General features: G+C 40.0%; 1 protein-coding gene across 2 annotated transcripts; it reads right to left on the bottom strand.

Moving 5' to 3' along the window:
* Positions 1-1,371: 1,371 nt before the first annotated feature.
* EMC4 (ER membrane protein complex subunit 4) lies at positions 1,372-17,305 on the bottom strand. 2 transcript variants are annotated; one of them, XM_067104942.1, is made up of 4 exons: positions 16,989-17,305; positions 10,929-11,163; positions 2,998-3,153; positions 1,372-2,383 (listed from the first exon to the last, which is right to left on the bottom strand). In XM_067104942.1, the coding sequence occupies exons 2-4, from the start codon at positions 11,130-11,132 to the stop codon at positions 2,225-2,227; spliced, it is 519 nt and encodes a 172-aa protein (XP_066961043.1). In that variant the 5' UTR covers positions 11,133-11,163; positions 16,989-17,305; the 3' UTR covers positions 1,372-2,224. The 2 variants fall into 2 exon arrangements, with proteins under 2 accessions (XP_066961043.1, XP_066961044.1); XM_067104943.1 differs by having other exon boundaries at positions 16,979-17,296.
* Between the last annotated feature and the right edge of the window lie 3,876 nt (positions 17,306-21,181).

Genomic DNA, 21,181 nt, shown 5'->3' with positions numbered 1-21,181 from the left:
CTCGCAGTTGCACTATGAATCAAGTGTTAGGAGAGGGTGGAAAGTAAGATGGAAGAGAATATGAACGGAGATACGGTAAAAGGAATGAATTGGGTTGCAGATAGTGGCCAAAGGCAAGCTGCAAAGAACCTTAAGTAATGCTAACAGTGCACCGCATTAGATGCACTGATGGCACGGCCCCCAACGGGGAAAGCTGTTAACTGAACCCATCAGGGTTGACCAACTGATATTAGCTACCTTCCAATCTGTGCTACCTCCCTTAACAGCAGTGCTTAGTTCTCCAAAATTTTCCTAGGGTGAGAGTTCAGATACCTCTCACCCTTGCACAGGGCTTTATCAATCTTGCATCCCTATGCTAGATTGTACAGGTGGTTACAGGAGTTGTTGCTCATCTGTTCGACTGTGATGAGGAATGTGATGTTTCAGAGCCGAGATTCAACCTGCCATAAAAGGCGATGGTTTGTTTTCCATAGTAACAAATCACAAATTTTTAAAGCAATTTGAATTTTTCCTAGGTATTCAATTCAAAGACTTTTGGCAGAATCTAACCTAGTTTAGTTCCTGATGCTTGATAGCAGCAGGTGACTGGGGGTCCCCTTCACTCAACTACCACCTGTTAACTACCCTGTTACTGAATTTCAGTGACAGATTTAGCTCATACTTAAGAATGTTTTCACATGATAGGCTTTGGTTTTTATACCTGGTAAAGTACAAATTGCTTATACATTAAAAGCAATCAGTTATCACAAGAAAAGGAGAAATCATACAGTATAGCCTCAAGAACTTGAATCCTCTTGATAGAAATGAGGAAACAAGTATACTACACTTGATTTTCAGAGATACATTCCCATAAAAAATTTGTATCCTCTTTACCACCAGTTGTTTTATTGATATTTTGATACAGTTGATCTGATCACTTTTTGTATTCCTCTTAATAAGACATTCTGTATATGCCATCTTCCCAAGCTTGTTCAATTTACCTTTATCAAAGATTGGCAACTAAATGATGACAATCTAAGTACAGTTTGGAATTTTGTTTCTTCTCTTGACTATTTTCACATATTAGGGAAAAAAGAGTGGAATTTTGTTTCTTCTCTTGACTATTTTCACATATTAGGGAAAAAAGAGTGGAATTTTGTTTCTTCTCTTGACTATTTTCACATATTAGGGAAAAAAGAGTTTAGATTGACTATTTATATCATATTGCACATTTCCTTACAAGTTTTTTCTCACTGATTACCTCCAAAACTTTTCTTTTTCATTACAGCACAACTAAACTTTGAGCATTTCCACAGAACTATTCCTTAAAACAAACACAGTATGATAGATACAGAAGCTAAGATCAGATTATATTAGTTTTATAAAACAAAATTATCACTGTTTCATATTTAATAACATTACAGTAGCACAACATATATTACCAGCACACCTAAAATGCTTGACATACATTGAAACTTTATAATCTGCACATAAACTATTTAGATTTACAAAATATTTTTACAAACTTGTATTAAAACTAACCTACTCATTACATTCCAATGCAAGGAATCTAAGTACTGTACAAAGTATATTGCAGCCTCTTGTTAGAAAATTAGTCTTGCTTCCCTGATGAAAGGCTATAACAATGAATCTGGATCACTGTAGTGCTGGGAGAACAGATACTGAATGTAGCTAATTCTAATATCCTTGAACTACCAAAATTTCTTGAAAACAGAATATGAACTACTTTTTCCAAGCATAAACAAATGATAAAACTTATAAATATAGTGAAATCTAGCATTATTAGAATCATTGCCTTCAGTAATTCTGTTTGCAAATACACACAAAATTAATATGAAACTATCTGCATATAAGTCTTAGAAAATAAAAGTCAAAAAGATACGTTTTTGCTTTTTCAAATTTTCTAAAATATGGAGTTTTTGAGACTTAGAGTAGGGTCATTAAAAAGCATTCTACCCTGCAGGGAACAAAAGAGCCCTGAATGCTACAAAGGCAATTTCAACAAAGATAATAATCATCCATGGGCTGGGGGTGTTTCAGTAACTGCCAAAGTGCACTTTGATTTTCTGCAAAGCCCACTCTAATGCCTTTACATGGCACACTTTACAATAAATACTGTACATCCACATTCTGAAATGCAACTTGTATACCATTACATGGTTTAAATTAATCTTATCAGTTCATATGTCTATACCACTACATGCACCATAGTCTTGGGTATGACCTACAGCATAGTCATCCCACCATAAGAATACTCCATCTGGATAGCAGGTTCTTGGAAAGCTAACCAATCCGAGGCGTGAGTTGGAAGAATACCCATACTGTGGCATTTATACAATGCTAATCCAACGTTCACGAGATTTCCCAGCAAATAGACAAGTTTCTGAAAATGAAGAAAAAAAAAAGTATTCAGTTACATGAGACCAGTGAAACTTCACTTCAAAGTGACATACCACTGCACAAAGTGCACTTCTCCGGTGATTTTCATATGCTGTTATTCCGTTCTCAGTAGCTAAACTAGAATAGTAACAAAGAAACTGTTCACATTGAAACCATTATGTGCATTACATTTTAATGATACTTTTATCACTTGTAAAAAATATAGTGAAAGGCAAATGAGTGTGTAATAAACTTTTAGAATTTGGAATTAATCTTAATGTACCAAGACTGAGAACTGAATAGCAAACAACCATTTGATAGATCTGGAAATTACTTTATTTTTTAATGTGTGTATGTTTTGAATCGCTTAAGGAGATTAATAGGCAATGTGCTGAGATTGCAAATGATGTAGTAAGGGAATTTCACTCAAGCTATCATGTTGTGTATGACAATGGTGGCATGAAAGCAAATGAATATACAACACATACCTCTAGTAAAGAGAAAATAATCTATGGAGAATCTAAAAACTAATTAAGAGGTTTTCATCTTATACAATTTGTAAGTGTTAAAATATATATACAAATTATGACAAACATTGCTGATGTTGCATATACTTACTTGGAATGCAGCGTGTGTCCCCTCAATGGATTTGAATGTTGTGTTTGTAGCCCAAAGGGCCTTTATTGGTCTTAGAAGCATCATGCCTACCATCATTATTGGGAATATGCTGATGCTGTTTCCAGCCATAAACATGAGGAAAAGATTCATCGGTACCTGTAAGTAAAACAATTTTGCTCATCATCGTCATCAGTATTTTAAGCTATAATTTCTTAAATCATGTTACATTATTGCATTGCCACTTTAATAAACAATAACTAAATGCTATATTCATAGTTTAAATATGGCAAAGCAAAAAATATTCATTACCAAGCAATGCTAATATGAACCATACCAGAAACATTGCAAACCCTATTTCACAAGTAAATACCATCCAACTTTTGCAGATTAAGACTACTCAACCAGTTATTGTATGCAGCTAAACAGTGTAAATCAGTAAGTTAAGTTTCCAACCATAAGACATAGCATAGGCTGAAGAATTGCAAAACTATGTTAATGCATTATTTCTGGATCGGGGACCCGTGTCAGCCGGTGAAATATGTTGGTTACCGAAGCTAACTCCGATACATTACTCAAAGACCAGGAAACTGAATGTGGACGGAGTACGGGTCTCAGACAAACAGACCTTAGGGTTGAAAGTTAAGGGCCTGTGAGTCTGGTTCCAACAAAACACTTTCCTCGGGGCCAATGCGGCTGCATCATTACTGTAGCTTCAAAAGCTATGTGAAGAGTGCTAGTCACTTAACTGCAGAACCATACTGCGGTACAGTAGGATCCCTTGACTGAATTTAGGAAGACAGTAATAACAGGACCAATATCAGTTTCCTCCTAAACTGTAAAATTCACAAAGACCACAAAGCCAGGGCACCAGAACTTTGAGGAGGCTGGACGAGGCTGAGTTTATACCAGACGTGGCAGCTTGATAGTTTGTGGCTGAATTGGGTTGCAAACAGACCTACTGCTAGGTCCGGGAAAAGATCACAAGACTACCTGAATGACACTCCGTCTCAAGGACTACTCCGACACCAGGGGAGGCCCCGGATAGGAAAATGTAGTGACCTTTGGACCCCTACGAGAAGGGTGGCAGACAGAGGCACTTGTGTCTGTTGGCTACGGAGAAGAATGAATCATAACCTGAATGATTCAACTCGAGTCTGAACCCACTTGTTCACGCATGGCGCACTACTGCTGCGTTGTTCAGAACCAGCCTAAAATGTATTTTCTTGGGAGGAAGAAGTTTCCCAAGGACAGGAAGACTGCCACAGCCCTCCAAAGCGTTGATATGGAATTGCCGGAACGTGACCGACTAAGTTCCATGAACTTCATGGAGCCAAAATTATCCACCCCACCCGCCCAGAGAGGTGACGGTGTGGAATACTGAGGCCGGAGGGAAGCTGGAGAGGAACTGGCCGATAAGCTATTGACAGTTGTTCAAGGCCGGAGGCCCTTATTCAAACAGGAGGAATCAGGAGACACGTCCTGACTCCGCCATACCTGTTATAAACTCCAGCTTTGACTTCAGGAGAACCGTCACTGAAGCAAACTGAGAGAGCCCAAGACCTTTTCTTGGGCACGGCGAGAGGTATGCTTGTGTTGATGAAATGTTTGGGTGCCCTTGCTATCTCTTTCCGCTTCCACTGGATTCACAACCACTGAAGGCCACCCTCCAGAAACAGGTGGGATTCCTTCCTGTGTACTTAGAAGCCCAGAGACTCTAGAAAACCGATTATAATGACCGGCACCCTCAGGCAATTCCCGACGCTGGGTGCCCAAATGAGCCAGGCAACTAGATATGCGGCTAGCTTAACCTTCTAATACCGGAGCTGTTGAACTACGGTATTGTTCAAACTGGCAAAGATTCTGGGGGCTGCATTGAGGAGGGTATGAACCTGAAGGGGTAAGCCTGCTCCCCGAGTCTGAATCCCAAGAAGGGGTAGAACCTTCCTGCAACTAAGATGTGAAAGGAAGCGTCGGAAAGGCTTATAGAGGTGGTTACGGCTCCACGGGGCAGTAGGATCCGAACCTACAAGACTGTAAGTAACCGAGACTTGTCGCACTGAATGAGGAAAATAAACGGGACACGCCCGGAAAAATTTTCCAGTGGAAGGGAACTTCTTTGGCAGACTGAAAGAGCCTGACAGGCCATTCACAAAGCCCTCCAGATCTCTGGCCGGTAACTGACCGAACCTGATTGGGGGAGGGGGACAAACAGTCCAGCTCCACCCCGGGCCTTGATAACTATACTCTGGGCCCAGGGACTGAAGTTCCAGTGGCCCCGAAAATGGTACAGCCTCCCACCCATGTGAGAAATACTACTGGGAGGAGGCTTGATTGCCCTCCCCTGAAGCATATGCCTTCCCAATTTCTCGGAGAGGAGCAGGATGCGTCCCTGCTCCTATGATAACCTTGAGGTTCAGTGCCTCTGGTAGAATGTGTAGTGAAAATTCTTTCCTTGGGTTTTCGAATGAAGCAAAGAAAACTCCGGCGGAGGCACATGGGGGAGGCAGAGACACCTGGGGAGTCACAAGGGGCTGATGTGTTGGCTGAACCCGCACACATGAAGTGGAGGCTGGGGTGAGAGTCTGACGGCTGTCTAGGGGCAGGAACCTGAAGAGCCTGCACCACCGCCTGAGCAGGGGCGTTTGAACCACATGAACTTTTGCCGGACTTGGGATAGGGCCCGGCAAGTTCAGATTGTTTCCGCTCGTAAGGTAGACACCCACGAACGGAGGCTCTGATTAACATTAGTAGCCCCGGACAGACCGTAACAACGCCCACCTGGGAAAAGACTAATTCTCCAGGTGAAACTGTTCATAAGACTATTCGGCTCAAGGCGGAACGTGGCTGCCGAAAAATATATTTTCAGCTGTCCATCCGGACCGATGAAATAAAGCAGGACCTGCAGAAAACCTGAGAAGAGAGATTTTATCAGGACCCGAAACAACGAACCGCCATTATATACCACAGACATTGTTTCTGTTAAACTCAAAGAGTTCCAGGACCTGGCAAGCCTGTCTTTACACCCTGTTTCAGCTTCCGGGAATTGACTCCGGAAGCTTAGGGAGCTGTACGCTGAATAAATTAGACGTGTAGTCCGGGGTTAGAAGATTCATTGGGAACGTACCTGTGATATCTGTCTCCCGGAGATGCGTCAGCGGTTTATTTCCGAAACAAGCCTGTTGATAAGAGGGGTTACATTCGGAGCACAAGGGGTAGGAAGCAGGGCTCTCAAAGAGAACACGGTAAAGACCCCACAGCTGGCGTGAACTTGGAATTCTCCGCCTGCCACTCCGTTAAATTCTCAACGGAGACGATGTGCCCAGCCCTAGGGAAGATGAGGCTCCTTGGGGATCTTGCCAGACAGATACCATGCTCCTTCTGCCAGTCTGGTAAAACCCGGATAAGGGGATACCAGGCCGGAAGGGAAGCATGCAATTCCGCCAACCTCCGTGTGCCCACACCCCCGATAGGAGGGTGCCTTCATGCTAGTAAGCATAAAAGGTTAGGGCGCCAAAGGTTCCCCAGACCGAAGGGGAAAAGAGGTGGAGGTGTCGGGCAGTAGAATTCGGAACGAGCAGGATTTTACAGGTGATCCGTTGATAATGAGTCCTGAGATTAATCTCTTTGGGATTAAAGCTCCTGGGAAAGGGAAGGTACGGACCATGAGGTAGATAGATAGTTAGATAATTTGATAGGTTGTCAATGACCCTCATATCGAGCTCCTTATAAGGAGACCCGTAAAAGAGTCTGCGACAAAGGAAGGAGGGTAACCGCCTTACTTTGCTTGGGCGTGTCCCTTTCAGAAGACGAGGCCTAACTTCGTGAAGACGGCACCGGACTAGAGATCCGAGACGTCCTCGAGGGGCCCTGGAGCGGGTCTTCTTGGTTTTAAAAAGGGTCTTTCTTGACTGTCTTAGGGACGGTAGATCAGGAACCGTCGAAAAGGGATGAGGAGCTAACGAATCCCCTAAAAGAAAGTTTGGCTCACTTAATTTCGAGCTAAGCGGAAAAGGATTGCCTCACTTATTCCCGAACCTACTTGTCGCTACGGGACAATGTTCACAGGTTCGAGAACGAGACTGAAGGCCGCAACGTTTTCAGTAAACCTTCCGTAAACAGCTAATTTATTTTAAGAGGACCGGGTCAACTCTTGGACTCCGGTAAACAAAGGGGCAGCAACTTCTTCAGCAACTGACATTGAGAACTGGGCGCCAAGGAAAGGAACATTACAAATGTCCACCGAAAGGACATAGGAATTTCCGACTCGTTTACGCCGCCCAAAGTTGCTGACCCCGGACTAGAGGGTGTGAAGCGAAGAGTTACGAGACTTGCGGCCGGCCTCCAGGAGGGGGAAAATTAGGACCCCAAACACCGGAGGAGCAACTATTAATAAGTCACATGAGACGGAGTTTGGGAGAGAAAAACCGATAGGTGTATATGAAACCCACCGATTCATCGAGAATCTCGCCCGGAGAGAGCCCAAACGCCGAAAGAGCGACTATTAATAAGCCATATGAGGCGGAGGTAAAACCGACAGGTGTATATGAAACCTACGGATTCATCAGGTAGCCTGCTCGGAGAGAGCATAGCGTACAACACAACCTGCCAGGTGCCAAACGACTAATAACAAGCCATATGAGGCGGCGTTTGGCGGAGATAAAACCGACAGGTGTAAATAAAACCTACGGATTCATCAAGTAGCCTGCTCGGAGAGAGCATAGCGTACTTCACAACCTTCGAGGCAAAAATAAGCCATATGAGGCGGAGCTTGGCGGAGATAAAGCCGACAGGTGTATATAAAACCTACGGGTTCATCAAGTAGTCTGCTCGAGAGAGCATAGCGTACTTCACAACCTTCCGTGCCAAACTATAAATTCTCCAACACAGACTGCGCACCGGAATGGGAACTATAGACTCCGTGACCGCTGGCTTGTTGCAGGAAAGCGGAGCATTCCTGCACTCGACAAAACCAGCTGAAAGCGTATGAGAAATGAGTAGGCTATGCTGGAACGGATGCCGGAGCAGAGTACCGTAGCGGCGACTTAGCCTAGTCAGACCAGGAAAACCCCGGAGAAAACCGGAGAGAAAACCGGGCTAACAGGATAAATCTCATACGACACAAAAACAGAGTCAACGGAACATTCCGGAGCGACCATGTTAAAACAATATGTGACGGATACAAACACAGTGGGAAGGTTATGAACTGTTCGGAAGTGGGCGCACTCAGAGCCAAGAGAGAAAACCCGGAGGAGGATATCCTGAATGAAGTGATAGCGGTGGGGGGAATAAACACCGACCGCTAAACACTATAACCGCCGGAGCAGTAAGCAAGGAGAGTGCCCAACAAGATAATGAAACACCAAACAGGTAGTAGCAAAATGGAGGGGGAACGCCGAAAGTAAATAAAACAGAAGACAGTTAGGTGGAAAACGCTAACTGGCCTCGTATGAGATCCCAACAGTGAGGTGCGAACATGTAGGAAGCACCACGAAGGGAAACAGTCGACGTAAAAGGAAGGGGAGGGAAGGATAGGCCAGAAGGTTGGTAACCCAAAGTAGCGACCAGGGGTGGGACAGCACTCCCCAGGCGCCCAGAGATCCTCATACATCATCGCTATGTGAGCTGTGTTGCCACGACAAGAGCGAGAGAAAAGGAGAGGAAGGGCAAAAACCTCTACGGCCAGGAGAGCAAAGAAAGGTAAAAGGAGTGTGAACAGGAGTGGGGAGAGCACTCCCGGTCACCTCCAGGTCCAGGTGGGGTGCCAACCGATAAGGTCAGACACGCCGAGGACAACCAATCAATGCAGAGGAGGGATGTAGGCTACAGCACAAAATAAGGATAAATTGCTCTCAAGCCTTGGTAAGTTAACAAACCTTGAAAACGAACCAAGGGGAGAGAGAGCAAAGCGTAAAAGGGGGAGAAGGGGATTCTCGATACAACAAAATAATATATATAGTCGGTAAAAGGAGTGTGAACAGGAGTGGGGAGGGCACTCCCGGTCACCTTTGGTAGGCAACCCAAAGAAGGATTGAACTAGGATAGGCTACACAGGTAAACCCTCACTATTCCAGCTTAACCTATTAGGAACATTAGCCTAAGTGAAAAGCTGAAACAAGGAGAGGGTGGACGTAGGCAATATATCCAAGCCAAAACCAAACAAAGGGGAAGCACCAGACATAAAACACATATGTACAGATCGAGATCGCCCCCTCCCTTGTTGATTTTTTCCCCGAAGGAAAAAAGTGCTATAGCCAGCCCTAGGCTAACCTAACTGAGGCGATGCAAAGGAAGGAAGCCTAGGAGAGGGATAAAGGCTAACTAATAACCCAAATAATGTATAATAAAACAAAATTTTCTATAAGGTACATGTAGGAGGATAGGCAGGCCCAACACGACATGAAGCGTGAAGGGAAATGGCCGACCTCAAGTACTCAAAATAATCAGCAAAATTCAAAAGCATCCGAGCACAAGGTCAAAACTTAAATGTACCAATGAAAATCATGTTCCCATAAGCTTAGAGAAGTGAGAGTCTAAAATAACGCAAAATAAAGCCAAAATAATAAGCGAATAGGCCCGAGGGGGAACCACGCAGCCTAAACAGCAAGACAGCACTTGACCAGCAAGGGAACACAAAATTCACAAAATAAACTAAATTGTAAAAACAAAGTAAAAACCGTAACAGTACCAATGAAAATAAGATTCCCAAAAGCTAAGAGAAGTGAGGACAAAATTAAGGCATAATGAAGTCATGAAATAAGCGAATGGGCCAGGGGGAAGCTCGTAGCCTAAACGCTAAACATCAGCCTACGTAGTAAAGGGGTACAGAACAAACATAAAATTAATCAAACCCACTAAAGTTAGGAATCATTAATTGGGAATACATCTCAAACAAGAAAGTATACAAATAAATAACACCAAACATGCCGACCCAAGACCAAGAGAGGTCATGAGACGCCGAAAGAGGAGATCGAGACGGGTGTTATAAATCCCTTTAATTATTAAACTAAAGGAAAATAAGGAGCCTCAATCACCTAAAAAACAATAAAACACTGGTACTCAAGTTGTTGAAGAAGAACCTTGTGAGGATGCCATAAAAAATGCCAAAATAGAGCACAAAATAAGGAGCACAACGAAATACGTGTGAACGAAATTGCGTGCTAAAATGGAATGCGACTAGTATTGCCTTGTGTGCAGTCCGTGAGTAGTGCATGGGCTTGTATCGGCACCTCTCTCGTTGGGACTTTTGATATCGGGAATCTTTATAGGGCAGAGTCCCGTGATTGTGACAATCTCACCCTTTACCATATACGACTCCATTTCTTGGAGCTCGCTCTGGGAGTAGTAACCCCAGCTTTACATTTAGCTTTTCTCTGGTATCTAGCAACGGAATTACCTAGAAATAAGTGCTGAATGGATTATTTCACCGGGTGACACGGGCCCCTCCCCAGAAATAGATTTTTCCTTTGTCAAAATCCTTTTTATCATTCATTTGAAAAGTTGAATTTTAATATATGATACAGATATTTCTAAATTTCATCAGTATTGAGTGAATATGGATACACAGTGTCTTAAGGTGAGTAGGCAGTATGTCATGGACATCTACTGTGAGATATTGGTTGCCATAATTTCTTCCCACCACACATTAATGATAACCCCAAATAACTGATTTTTGCTAAAAAAAAAAAAAAAAAACTAATTTGATATATAACAGCAACCAAGTCCTAATTTATGGTTAATCTAACAATAAACGATTATCTTTAAGAGGGATATACACCAACCATTATTTGAAGACAAGCATTCTGTCACCAATCTACTGAGAACAGCTTTCTATTATGCTTCATAAAATCACCAACTCTTCATATGATGGAATCAATACAGTTCAACAACTGAAATTTACAATATAAAACTGTACAGTAAAGTGCAATACATACTGATTTAAGAGGGCCAATTGCAGTATCCCAAGCCTTCTTTATGACTAGGTTTGGATCTCCCTGTCTGTTTGCTTCAGCATGAACTTGGTTGATAGAACTCATATATCCAGGAGGAGCTGGCAAATTATCACCTCCCCTCTCTCCACGTCGTCCAGCCAGGTCTAACGCCCATTTCCGTCGGTTTGTGATTGTTCTGTTTGCCATTTGTACAACTGTATTGTACTACGGTGATTACCTGAAATTTAAAAAATTACACTACAGTACAAATAAAATTTTTCCAAACTACAATCTAGGTTACTGACTTGTGTGGCAAGCAACAACTCAGGCTGCCCTGCCTTGAAAATGTCATTTAAAGTTTTTTTTTTTTATTATCAAGGAATAAAGGCATTACTCATAAGGTCTAAAATAAATTTATGCTTACTTCAACAAAGCCAGCAATTGATGGACTGGTAATTCTGTAGACTATAAGAAAAAATGGGGTAAACCCCACTGATAGCTTAAACAAATAATATTTACCCTCACTATGAAAAGGCAAGTGACCATTTCAAGCAGTTTTATTAAGAATATTAAGGTAAAGATTCTTTCTTGTGATTAACTGTATACTTAAAGGGTTAAAAATGCAAACAGCATTTGAATCCATGTACAGTTAAAAAAAAATCTAAAACACTCAAAAAAGACAAAACATTTCTGCTTGTCCCTTCCTGTCTTTAAGAGCGAACCAACTTATTGTTAAACAGCTGCTCTAATTGATGAATAACTGGTGGTCAGTGACACCACCCTACCTAGAGGGAATTCCTACATCACATTAATCTCTACCTGTAGACCAGAGGTGTGTGGCAATCAGAAAAGCTTGCAGGGAACTTGTAATAAAAGAAATGTCTGTTTAAAAAAAGGATGCATTATACAAGTATTTTGTATGTAATGATAGAACTTGCAAACCTCTCATATCACATCAACTTATATTGAATAACCACAAAGGTAGGTAACAGAAAATGAGTGGTCATTATTATTATTATTCAGTAGATGAAACCTATTCATAAGGAACAAGCCCACAGGGCCCACTGACTTGAAATTCAAGCTTCTAAAGAATAGTGTATGGTGTTCATTATAGAAATAAAAATGTGTTAAAATGCAAGGAGAATAGTGTTAGGGTAGTAATGTACTGCATCTTCGCTTGAACTTCTAAAGTTCCAGTTGCACAACATCCTCTGGGAGGCTGTTCCATAGTCCAACAGTGTGAGGAATAAAGGACCTCTGGAACTGAGAAGTTCAACAGCTAGGCACATTTGCTGCATATAGGTGATGCTGTTCAGCGAATCTGGTTGCTCATGGCAGATAAAGGGGATAAGGGATCAATTGTAAATGTGAAAGATCTCTGTTGAAATACAACTTACAAAACAGTAATAAACAAGGGACCATCCATCAATAGTCCAAGTCATAACTGTTACTCTTAGGAAATAAAACCTACCACCACAAACCACTCCATCTAAAAGAGAGAAATCTCTGGCAGGAGCAGACAACCACACCAGGGATCAGTACAGTATTCTAGTAAAGGAAGTACAAATAACCTAAAACATGTTGCATTGATTTTATCACTATTATATATATATGAGGCCTTATAAACAATAACTAACTTTCGTGCAGCATTTGCTGAAACTTTCATTTGATGTTTCTCAAAAGTTAGATGTGACTCAAACACCATGAGCTCTTCTGGTTACATTTCCTTCAACAATAGATCTTCTGCAACTGGTACTTAAATATATATATGGCAAGGACTAACTTCCATTTTACCTTGAATAATCGCTTTGAATTTTTGCTTTGAACAGTCATTTCTTGACCTGTTGTACTGCCTAAATGTGTATGGCCAGCCATAAAAGTGAGTTCTCAGCAGTGAATCATGACTTTACTATCCCAAGAGAGGTGAACACTAGGAAGGGAGTTATGCCGTGCCCACACGGTCGAACTCTGTCTGCAGACAAATACACTGTCTGTAAATGGGCAATTTAAGCGGACAAAACCACAAAATGTCCATGTTGCTGTTAAAGAGGGCACAAACAATGCCCTTGTTCTGACTTTGAATATGAAACGACGATGCTGCCAGACACAAAATCAGTTTTCAGTCTGTTTCTATCCTGAGTGAGTTAAGAACATTTTTTTAATTTTTTCTTAGATTTATTACTGTGCTGCATGTCCAACTCAAACACATATTGGTCTTGGGATAACATTATTGAATTAATTGAATTATTGCACAAACATGAATGTTTGTGGAAAGAAGTGTTTCTTATAGGAACAGAAACCAACGTGCTGCAGCCCTCAAAGAGATAACCGATAAGATTACCAGTAAAAGCTTCAAAGTTTTGACAAGTGATGTGAAAAAAAAACATAAACAATCTCAGAAACCAGTACCGTAGGGAAATGAGCCAAATGAAAATGTCAAAGAAGTTGGGAAGTGGAACAGAAGGTATATATACACTACCACAACCACACGCTGCCTCGATTTACTGCCGAGTGCCGACTGATAAGTGATCAAAGCCCGTAACCCACCTGTCCTGCAGCTCTGCCGTTTGGACGAAGTTTTGGTCAGAGTTTGCATACTTTGTATGGTAAAGACAGTCTAAAGACGAGTTCGACCGTGTGGACGCGGCATTATCCTCAGAGTTACAATCATTGGGAGGGGGAATTTGTTACCTTGGGGTTAATAGAATTCCCTCTGTACACTACAAAGGCCCTCATTTTGAGGTCCAACAAAAGAAAAGTTATCTCTTACAAGTTCATAATTCCATCAGACTGATGAAGTTTGTGAAAAAACAAAAACTGGGGGTTTAAAACCTGAATAATACCATTGATCACTCAACCCATAAAAACAGAATTGTAGAGGCAATATACTGCCTAGAGGACTATTCACAATAAAACTTAACTTTTCTCAGCCACGTAAAATAACCCATAGCTGTTAATCAGCCCAGTGGGGATCCTTTTATATAGGAACTTTTCTTATCATTTTTACTAGCACATCCAAATCGGGGAGGATTTCTGCAGAGTACAGTTGGTTCTATCTAATATCATTCTTCATTTTTTACATTCATATTTTAACACTGAATTTTACTAGTATATCATCACTCACCTATTCATTATCAATCATATCATTAATTTATATATTTTCACCTTCATTGCGGCGCTGAATAATCCTGATGGGTTCCGGTGCTTGGTCTTCAAGACCTGAATTTCATAATCAAACAAGCAATCAATAAAGTATACTAGGTGTGCTTAGAATACACAAAACTGTAGCCTAACCTTGCAATTTACTTAACCTAGCTTATGTGAATATATGTTAAGTCCATAAAACCTACAGAATCCATAGAAGTATAAAATAAGTAAAAAACATATCTTACTTGAAATACACCCATAAACACTACTTTGGCAAGCAAAATGTCCCACTGAAGACCATCATGACAGGCTACTCACACTGTATTCATGATCTGTGATTTGTCCTACCTATCAAAGTCAAATGACTAACACAGAAAAATTATCTGCATATTCAGAACGGAAGCGGCTATGCCCCAACTTGCTGTTAACACTCACATATGCACAAACACAAGTACACACCAACAGAGGGTGGGAGGGGGATTACTTCATCGAGTTGCTATCTTGTGGGGACTTGGATATTACTATTTCCAGTTATTTAAAGCCAATGATGTTGGATAAGGCTTGACCAACTGACTGATTTATAAAAATTTGACCTTTCCACCATTCAGCGATTCATAAGATGATGAAAAGGAGTCTGAGCTGTTGGACAGCAAGATAAAAGATATGAAATGGGAGTGTGCTGGGGCTGCTACAGTATACCACGTGGGGGGCACTGACGGTTTTAACAGCCCCCACCCCCCCAAAAGATATGGTTTTGGAATTTAATACGTGTCAGGTCGAGTTAAAATTGTGCCCAGTATTTTGGTCACTGCAATGAAAGAGAAATAATTTTACATAAACACCACAAAAATTCTGATAAACATACTACAGTACTGTATTCTATTATGTGCAATAAATCAACTAATTATATACTTTATTATGTACGTATTATCACATCACAAGAGCTTCCAAAATGTTGTAATATAGTATTACTCTCCACATCTACATGCCTCCCTCCCTTTCTTTCTATTGCTGAACTACAACATAGCTAGCAATTTATTTACCTCCTTATATTACTAATTTAATACATCGATTCTATGATAACTTCATATCTCCCTAAACATGGCCCACATATTTTGTAGACTACCCCTATATCTGACAAGTATGGAAGGGGCAAACTGGAAAAAAAAAATTTTTGTGGGTGGGGGGGAGGGGTAACAAACCATAGAAATTTACACCACCAACAACGGTAAAAAGAAAAATAAATATGGTTAGTGTCTGCATTCCCTAACAAACAATAACCAAAACATCAAAATCTCCATAAGGTGCAATACACTTAACTAAAATGGAAGGGCTGGGGTAATTCATTACTCAACTCTAGATTCCTTTATTTAAAAATCATGGCACTAGTATTTACAAATCTACATCCTATCCTATACTACCTAAGGGTACCAGGTACCTTTATATGTTTGCTTAAGAGTTTTATTAGTCGAAGGGTGTGGTTCATCGGAAGAAGAGTATACATTATACTACAATATTGCCAATTGGCTACTTGACTGCAGATATAGTATGGTCCTGAACATTTCAGCCACAAGTCATTTAGGCCGTAACATTCAAAATGGTAAACTGCTGAAATGGGTGTATATAATACTTTGATCCCCGGGGCTAGTACTAAACACAGCGTCCCAAGGGGCTTCCACCACATCTTATGGCCTAAACTTCATATGGTCTAACAAGTTCACGACCGAAAATAATACGGCCTAATCGTCCCAAACTCATTTAGTACAGCAACTTTCATGAGTTCCCTCAAAAGAGGTCATGGGAAAACCACAAACATGTTTCGCTCTCTCACAGAGTTTTAATTCCAATGATTCAATCAAGGACTGAAAATAGGCATTGGCCTATTTTTCATTTGGTGCTGGGAAGCTCCCAAATGTCTGTGGTGGAACTGAACTGAGGGTGAAACTTTACTTTACTTGCGCTGCCTGATTCCCGCCAGTCGCCAACCAGGACAGGTTATGGCCTTTTTGGGGGGGGTTCAGGGTGGGTAAAGCCCCCCAGCCAGGTCAAGACATGTTATCCTAAGTTAGGTTAGGTAGGTAAGATCTGGTTAGGTCAGGACCTGGCATTATAGGAAAGGTTATGTCTATTTATGTATGAGGAACGTGCCCTGGTCGACGACTGGCGGGAATCAGGCAGCGCAACTAAAGTAAAGTTTTACCGAACTGGGGCCTAGTCAGTGAAAACAGGTCATTTTAATGCTAAAATTAGTTAAGTTAAAGATTTCGGTAAAACTTTACTTAGGTTGCGCAGCCTGATTCCCGTCAGTCATCGACTGGACCAGGTTCCTCATACATAAACAGACATAACCTTTCCTATAATGCCAGGTCCTGACCTAACCAGATCTTACCTACCTAACCTAACTTAGGGCAACATGCCCTGAACTGGCCAGGGGTGCAAAGACCGCCCCCCAAAAAGGCCGTAACCTGTCCCGTTCGGCGACTGGTGAGAATCAGGCTGCGCAACTCAAGTAAAGTTTGACCAAGCTCTTAAAACAACATCATTTGAACATTGGATTCTGTGCAGACTAGAAAGAATTGGAGCCTGGCCTAATATGCGGGCCATTGGCTAAGCATGGCTCTCGCTATTTTCTGGCCTGGCCTAGCCTATCCTAGGCCTACCAATCACAGAACTGGGCTACGAATACAATGCTTATGAATCCACGAAACCCGTTTCCTATTTACCCTCAAGGCCTTATAAAAGTCTACGAAATCCTTTGGGAGGATTTTGCATAGGCCTAAGCTACGTGGCCTAAGCAATCCAACATAGGATGCATCACCATCCTGGACCACCTATAGGCCTATACACATTCATATAAACACTCCACGCTCTATATATCTTGGTAAACGTAATAAAATGAACTTTACCTCCTCTTACCTCACAAGTATGTCCGACTGGTCTCACAAGAAATAGGTAAAATAACACAAAAAGGGAGAAGGTTTCGCACACTCAGCTGGTCAGTGTGGTTGCGGATGCGTTTCATACGATGATATCTTAATTTTTTTTCTTTCTTCCCCGTTTACATTTTAATACAGGAATAATTATGTGAATTATGGTATGCGGGAAAAATTTCAATAAATATGATGCTTTCTATCACCAATGTAAAATACTTAAATAACTGGCTAGGATGTAAGATTAACATAATGGCCTTCCTGACACTTGACAGGGCAGGTGTCATCATCCCCTAATCTCTCTCTCTCTCTCTCTCTCTCTCTCTCTCTCTCTCTCTCTCTCTCTCTCTCTCTCTCTCTCTCTCTCTCTCTCTCTCTCTCTCTCTCTCTCTCTCTCTCTCATTCGATAAATTGGCTGTTTAATGCATAGATATTTTCAATGTCTTTCTTTCGATAAATTGGCTGTTTAATGCTGACATACTTTCATCTCTTTCATTCGATAAATCAGCTGTTTAATGCTTACATATTTTCAGTCTCATTCAACAAATTGGCTGTTTAATGCTGACATATTTTCATTGTCTTTCTTTCGATAAATTGGCTGTTTAAAGCTTACATATTTTCATTGTCTCATTCGATAAATTGGCTGCGTAATGCTTAGATATTTTCATTGTCTTTCATTCGATAAATTGGCTGTTTAATGCTTACATATTTTCATTGACTTTCATTCGATAAATCAGCTATTTAATGCTTACATATTTTCATTGCCTCATTCGATAAATTGTCTGTTTAATGGTTACATATTTTCATCGTCTCATTTGATAAATTGCTGTTTAATGCTTACATATCTTCATTGTCTATCATTTCCTCACTATCATTTTGTCTTGATTTATAGCCTAATGCCAGGAACCCTGGTTTCAATACGATTTTATTACCGCATCTCATTATCACCTATTGATTACGGTTATCAATAAACATACTTAACCAAACCCCTCGTCATGATTTTAGATGTTTAATTTCTTATATTACTGGTTAAACATTAGGAACATAATTTCCAAAGATAAAAGGAAAAGTCTGCAAACAACATAACAAAGGGCAGTGAGTATCATATATATATATATATATATATATATATATATATATATATATATATATATATATATATATATATATATATATATCATATATATATATATATATATATATATATATATATATATATATATATATATATATATATATATGTATGTGTGTGTGTGTCACTCAGTGCCCTTTGTTATGTTGTTTGCAAACACATAAATGCCATGTTTGAGGAAACATGATTAATAGAAAAGTTCAGTAAATCGTACGTGGTATTTAATTGATTTAACATCAGACAATAGTAACGTTGGCACGCGTACAAGTTATCTTCATTAAATGCAGGTAGCTATAGGATTTAAAAAGCTAGCTTATCTCTGTAAATAGACTTGTGCTTGGTGAAAAAGAACCAAAATTGGTGCCTAAGTTTAATTACAGAGCTCTCGTTTAGAATAAGACGCTAGTACAAAGGACGTTACGTTAATAATTTGGTGATTTCATATTTCACTGTAATTGTGATATTTAGAATTATTTATTAAATAATCTTAACTGGAAGTACGCCCATGGTGTAATGTCCTAAGTGGCCACAGAGAAAACTGTGATAATTATGATTAAAATAGTTTAGGATTAAAACTACATTTTCAATTATATGAGATTAATACGTTTTCTATGATGTTTGGTAGCGTACCTTTGCCATATAATAAAAAAAAAACAAATAAACTGAAGATTTAAGAGGTTGTTGCCACTATTACAAGTACCTGAATACCTAGTAAAATTTTATACAAACAACTATATAAGCTTGATGTTTGGAAATTATAATGGATTCTACTGGCTTGACACATACAGTACACTATCTTCTTAATAATAATCGTCCACTGATTTTATCATTGCAACAGTTACCTCCATGATCTCGGCCAAAATAATTCCAAGCGTTCTCATGGTCCAGTGGCATTTCTTGGCAAGAAAAACTGCTTAAACCATTTCTAAATAATCAGAAATATCTGCAGTTCACAAACATTAGTGGGATTCTAATCGTTCCGAAATAACGGCAACTACAAGCTTTCTTTATAATGAATCTTATTTGATTTACTTTACTATAGTATAGTCATGTACTAACAACAGACTTGTAGGTGGCATTAGTATGTGTTTCTTTCATTCGACAGATAGTTGCATATGAAATCTGAAAAAATTAAATCAATGTGTTTACGTAACTTACTAGCAGTTCCCACATAAAGTACTGAATAGGCTACATTGTACTCTTACCTTTTGAAAGTGCTTTAACTGAATATTAGCCGCTTCAGCAGCACTGAAAATTGGGATATATTCCACAGGCATCGTCTTTATTAGTATTAGGCTACAGCCTACTTCCCAAGCAAGTGCCCGTGTTGGGTAAGGCCAACTTAATTGTAAAGTGTTTTTATTAGACGTCAAGCGATCGCTTTCTTCAGATTTTTATTAGACGTCAAGCGATCGCTTTCTTCAGAAATCTGAAGAACTAACCGACTTTCCAAGAGCACCGATTAGTAACATACCTACCGTCATTCTCTTCACGCAGATTGAAAATACCAAATTTACACGATTTCTTCAGGTGTGAGTTATAATTAAGTTATCTGCAGTGGTTATTCTTGTTGTAATCTTGTTTCGCCATGTGTAACAATTTTAGTTTTTCACTATCTCTTGTAGATGTTCTTATGAATAACTGTTTTTTTTTTTTTTGATTGTCCACACCATTTTTTTTTCTCCAACTGTGATGCAGTGTCTTGAGAGACTAGATATTTTATTCCTTCTTTCTTAACAGATCACTTTTTCAATGTATGTACACAGGGTTACTAAGTGTTTTTGCCATTCACTGCATTATGTTTCAGAGTCAGAGAATGTTATCAATTTTTGTACCTGCTCAGTTGTATTGAAGTGGTGTGTATCAATCTTTGGTCCCTATAAGGCAGTTAAAACTCAATATTTGCATCTATGGATTTGTTTCCTTATTCTTTCATTTTCATAGGGCTTTCATGTCTTATGCAGTACAACATAGGATTAATTTACTTTTAAGGGAGGGGTCTACAGGATTACCCATTATCATGGGATGCAGACTTTTAAAATTTCTAGTTATTTTCCTATCTATACCATGATGATACATTTGAAAACTGAGCCTCTTTCAGGCCTACCTAGGTCTTATAGTAACATACGTATCGATACGCGTAGTGTCTTGAAGGTCGTCAGGCTGTTAAGATCAATCCTGGCACAGGGAATGAGCTTCACGTTAGACAATAATCTTCCTTGATCACATCTGCTACTCAAATTCTACTGGAGAGGCTGCATGCTGTCCAACCTCACTCTCTTTGGTAATCTCAATCAAAATTGTAATGTAAACCAAGCAAGGGTTACCATCCAAAAATCAATCATGACTTTAAGGGGTCAAAAAGGTCAAAGGGTTAACAGACCTAGCTGATTTAGTTTAGAGCAACTAAGGCAGTCCCCAGTTATCGGCGATCGGCAGGGGTTCCATTCCAACGGTGTGAAGCAGGGACTTTTGGGCTAGAGGAAAGTTAGCACTTGGTAGCTGCTTTCTGAATCCCCCACCAAACATGTTAGGAGTCTGGGGTTCTTTAATGAATTAAAGCAAGAATGGAGCACTGTATGTTTCTCTACCTTTGTGACACCTCTTTTAGTTTTACACATTCACAGAATATCAAGTAAAAAATATCAGTCTACCAAGATAGATTAACCTGGGTTTCCATACCTTAACAGTCATTACCACTCAACAAAAATAAGTCATATCTATTATGGGAAATAAACAAGAAGCATGGGGAAGAAACATTTATCTCCTCTAGTTCTGGAAACCTAAAGAAAACTTTCAATAAACTGCTCTATATACTGTTCTCTGATTACATATCCTTAACTTGAGCTTGAAACCTACAAAGTGGCTTGTGACCTTCATTATAATAATTATTGGGTGGCCTGATCAAACCTTCAAGTAAAAATATAAAACTCATTGGGATGACCTGAATGGTTTATTTTTAATAACATTCAGATTTAAATCCACTCAGGTATATTTTCATTTTTAAAGTTTCTGATTCATACATGAAAAAGATCATGGCCACAAGT

Source organism: Macrobrachium rosenbergii, chromosome 6 (genome assembly GCF_040412425.1).
Source record: "Macrobrachium rosenbergii isolate ZJJX-2024 chromosome 6, ASM4041242v1, whole genome shotgun sequence".
Classification (NCBI taxonomy): Eukaryota; Metazoa; Arthropoda; class Malacostraca; order Decapoda; family Palaemonidae; genus Macrobrachium; species Macrobrachium rosenbergii.
Note: the sequence above shows the minus strand (reverse complement) of the source record. Positions and strands in the feature narration are given on the sequence as shown.

What these genes read in the sequence shown, in the direction of transcription:
- EMC4 (XM_067104942.1), bottom strand. Translation starts at nt 11,132, where the DNA reads ATGGCAAACAGAACAATCACAAACCGACGGAAATGGGCGTTAGACCTG. An exon ending in CAATTGGCCCTCTTAAATCA is followed by an intron (nt 3,154 to 10,928) that starts GTATGTATTGCA and finishes TTTTACTTACAG; the next exon opens with GTACCGATGAATCTTTTCCT. An exon ending in GGACACACGCTGCATTCCAA is followed by an intron (nt 2,384 to 2,997) that starts GTAAGTATATGC and finishes CTTCATTTTCAG; the next exon opens with AAACTTGTCTATTTGCTGGG.